The sequence below is a fragment of the Nestor notabilis genome, unplaced genomic scaffold, assembly GCF_000696875.1.
Source record: "Nestor notabilis isolate BGI_N333 unplaced genomic scaffold, ASM69687v1 scaffold30135, whole genome shotgun sequence".
Classification (NCBI taxonomy): Eukaryota; Metazoa; Chordata; class Aves; order Psittaciformes; family Psittacidae; genus Nestor; species Nestor notabilis.
In genome coordinates this window covers 6,432-9,368 of record NW_009931105.1, presented here as the reverse complement: position 1 = coordinate 9,368, position 2,937 = coordinate 6,432, and the positions used below count along the sequence as shown (strand labels likewise).

General features: G+C 48.4%; 1 protein-coding gene across 1 annotated transcript; it reads right to left on the bottom strand.

Moving 5' to 3' along the window:
* Positions 1-3: 3 nt before the first annotated feature.
* LOC104406665 (keratin, type I cytoskeletal 14-like) lies at positions 4-2,934 on the bottom strand (the record flags this gene model as incomplete). The annotated part of the gene is made up of 4 exons (XM_010015721.1): positions 4-18; positions 539-695; positions 1,242-1,324; positions 2,690-2,934. Coding segments are annotated over 4 exons (500 nt in total), but the record flags the coding sequence as incomplete, so codon positions are not given.
* Positions 2,935-2,937: the final 3 nt, after the last annotated feature.

Genomic DNA, 2,937 nt, shown 5'->3' with positions numbered 1-2,937 from the left:
GCGCAGGGCATTCATCTCCTGGCACAAAAGAGAAACACATCTTCATGCAACCCAACCACCAGCATATAAAGATGTTACTGTCAAGATAGAATTCTCCAAGAATGGTAGCATCCTTCAGTGGGTGTTTCAGAGGCAGATCAACAGGGAGTGACTTGGGGCTTTTGCTCCACAATCAGAAATCAAATAATCCAGATTTTGAATAAATCTCCAGTTAATTCCTCAGATAATAAATCAGAGCCTGGAGCTGTCTTCATTTCTCAGGAGACCGATCTTCCAGGCCTGAAGCTGCACGGATTGTTAATACATCTCTAACAGCTACAGTGGACATTCCTGAAATGACAAGAGCTGGATGGATTTTATACAGGCTCTGGAGAGGATGCTCTGTTATCCAGAGCAAACTATCCCTATTTCCTTACCAGCACTTCTCATCTTTTCTCCCAGCAATTCCAAACTCAGGATAGTCTTAAAGGTTGAACCAGCCCTCGTTGGACCTTTCTGGACCGAGGTGGGACTTTTCTGAGCCTGGCTCTGTGCTCACCTCCTCATGGTTCTTCTTGAGGTAGGCCAGCTCTTCCTTCAAGTTCTCGATCTGCATCTCCAGGTCGGCTCTGGCCAGGGTCAGCTCATCCAGGACCCTGCGCAGGCCGTTGATGTCTGCCTCCACGCTCAGGCGCAGAGCCTGCTCCGTTTCAAACCTGCGGGGACAAGAACAGTCAGAAGAGCTGCACAGGATTTTGCCCATCTGGGGACAGAGCACTTGGGTTTGTTGCTCACTTCCTCCGTGCTGCTGCTGGCATCATGGCAATACTGTCTGACCCTGATGTTCCTGGACACAGTTCTGATGGTGAATGCTAGCAAACAACTGATAAACCAGTGTCCATCTGAGGCCATAACATCACCTTGCCCCTGGTGTCACTGGGCTTTGTTACTGGGACTGGGCTTTGCTGAGCTATGTACAAAGAAGTTAAATGCTCAGCAGAGGCACAGTGCAAGTTCTCTGCACAGGAGAGGTTGTACCACACAATGGGTATAAAAGTTTCCATCCAGTGAAGTTTTGGATGGAAACAAAACAATCCCTAAGGGCCTGTAAGAGTTAGATAACCATCTGCTTTGGAAATTACACCTTCATTTTGAAGGCTTTGCTTCCTTGTTCCCTTTTTGGGGTTTGGTCAGGATTTTCTCCTCATTTCATCAAACGCCTCTGCAGACTTTGTTTCATTTTTCCAGGAAAAGTGGCTTACTTGGTCCTGAAGTCATCAGCTGTCAGCCTGGCATTGTCAATCTGCAGGAGGAGGTTAGCATTGTCCACTGTAGCCACCAGGACCTGGAGGGTGGAGGATAAAGAACAAGCACTAAATGAGCATCAGGAACTTCTCCTGTCTCAGCAAGGGATGGAGCACAAGTGAGACCATCAGGAGAGGAATAGTTTCCTTAGCAGAAGTGTGTATTGAATCAGGGCAAGTGAGACACAGCTGAGACTGGCTGCAGGAAGGGGCTGGTCACTCGGTGACCTCTCTTTCCAAGAATCTGTCAGTAAGTATTTTAAAAGGCAGCATGAAAGCATGTAAGGTGTGTGAGATCTGATGATGGCTTTTGTTGCCATGTGGGTGCTGATGATGCAAGGGTCAAGGAGGAACCACCTGCTCCTCATGCACAGCAGGCAGGACAGATGGACCAGCAGGGTGTTTCACAGCATCATATAAACATGGACTGATTTGGGTTGGGAGGGACCCAAAAGCTCATCCAGCTACAACCCCCTGCCATGGGCAGGGACACCTTCCACTAGAGTAGGTTGCTCAAAGGCCTGTCCAGCCTATGCTGGTTTGGGGTGGTTTTGACCTGTTTGCTGCAGAAATGGAGCACAAGGCAGTGAGCAAGTGCCTGTATCTTCTGGGGTTTTTTGTATTACAAAGCCAGGACCAAATAATCCACCCTGGGAGAAGATTCAGGTCAGTGTTTGGGAGGTTGTTGGTTACGGGACGAAGGAGAGGGAGAGAAAATGTATTCCCTGAACCCGTTGCCAGCTCAAGCTGTACACTGCTCTCCTTCATGTTTACTGAGGACAATTCATACATGAGCACTAACAGAGAAGAACAAAGTCAACTCTGGAGTATTTTCCCTGAATGAGGTGGTGGGAATCCAATCACATCCAAGAGGAATCCCCCCAGGGCTGCCTAGGTGGATGGGTTTACATTAAGCCTGGTCCTGGGGCAGGGACTGCCAAAAGGAGGCAAAAAGTTCATTATGGGTCAGGTCTTTTTTTCTTTAGCATCTAAATCACATAAGTACTAAGGAGCTAAAGCAAGTCTGCAAATTCTTTGATGAATGTTTCTGAATATGACATCGATGTTTCACAGCCTGCCCACACCTACAACTTGCCCTGCAAATTCATTTTAACTCCTCCAAACCAATCATTATCAATGCAGACTTGTCTCTTATTCTGCACTTCTGCATTACATCCTTTTAGATCTGCTTCTTCCAGTGAAAACTGCTCTTTGTTCCATCCTGAGAGATGTAAACAAAGGCTGGCATTGAGGCATCTCTGAACCTCCAGCCTGGCACTCTGCATGTGCATCTCAGACACTTTTTATGACCTAGTTAGTGCTTACTAATTACACAGGTAGCAGTTGGTGTTCCTGCTTCCTCCCTGGTAACAGGATGTCCCAGTGTGTTAATCACAGCATCCTACCTTGTTCCTGAGCTCCTCGATGGTCCTGTAGTAGGGGCTGTAGTCACGGTCAGGACCAGGTGCCTGCTTCTTGTACCATTCCCTGATCTTGACCTCCAGGTCAGTGTTGGCCTCCTCCAGGGCACGCACTTTGTCCAGGTAGACAGCCAGGCGGTCGTTGAGGTTCTGCATCGTCTCCTTCTCGCCAGCTTGGAGGATGCCATCGCCGCCTCCACAGTCACCTCCAAAGCCAGCTCCAAAGCCGGCTC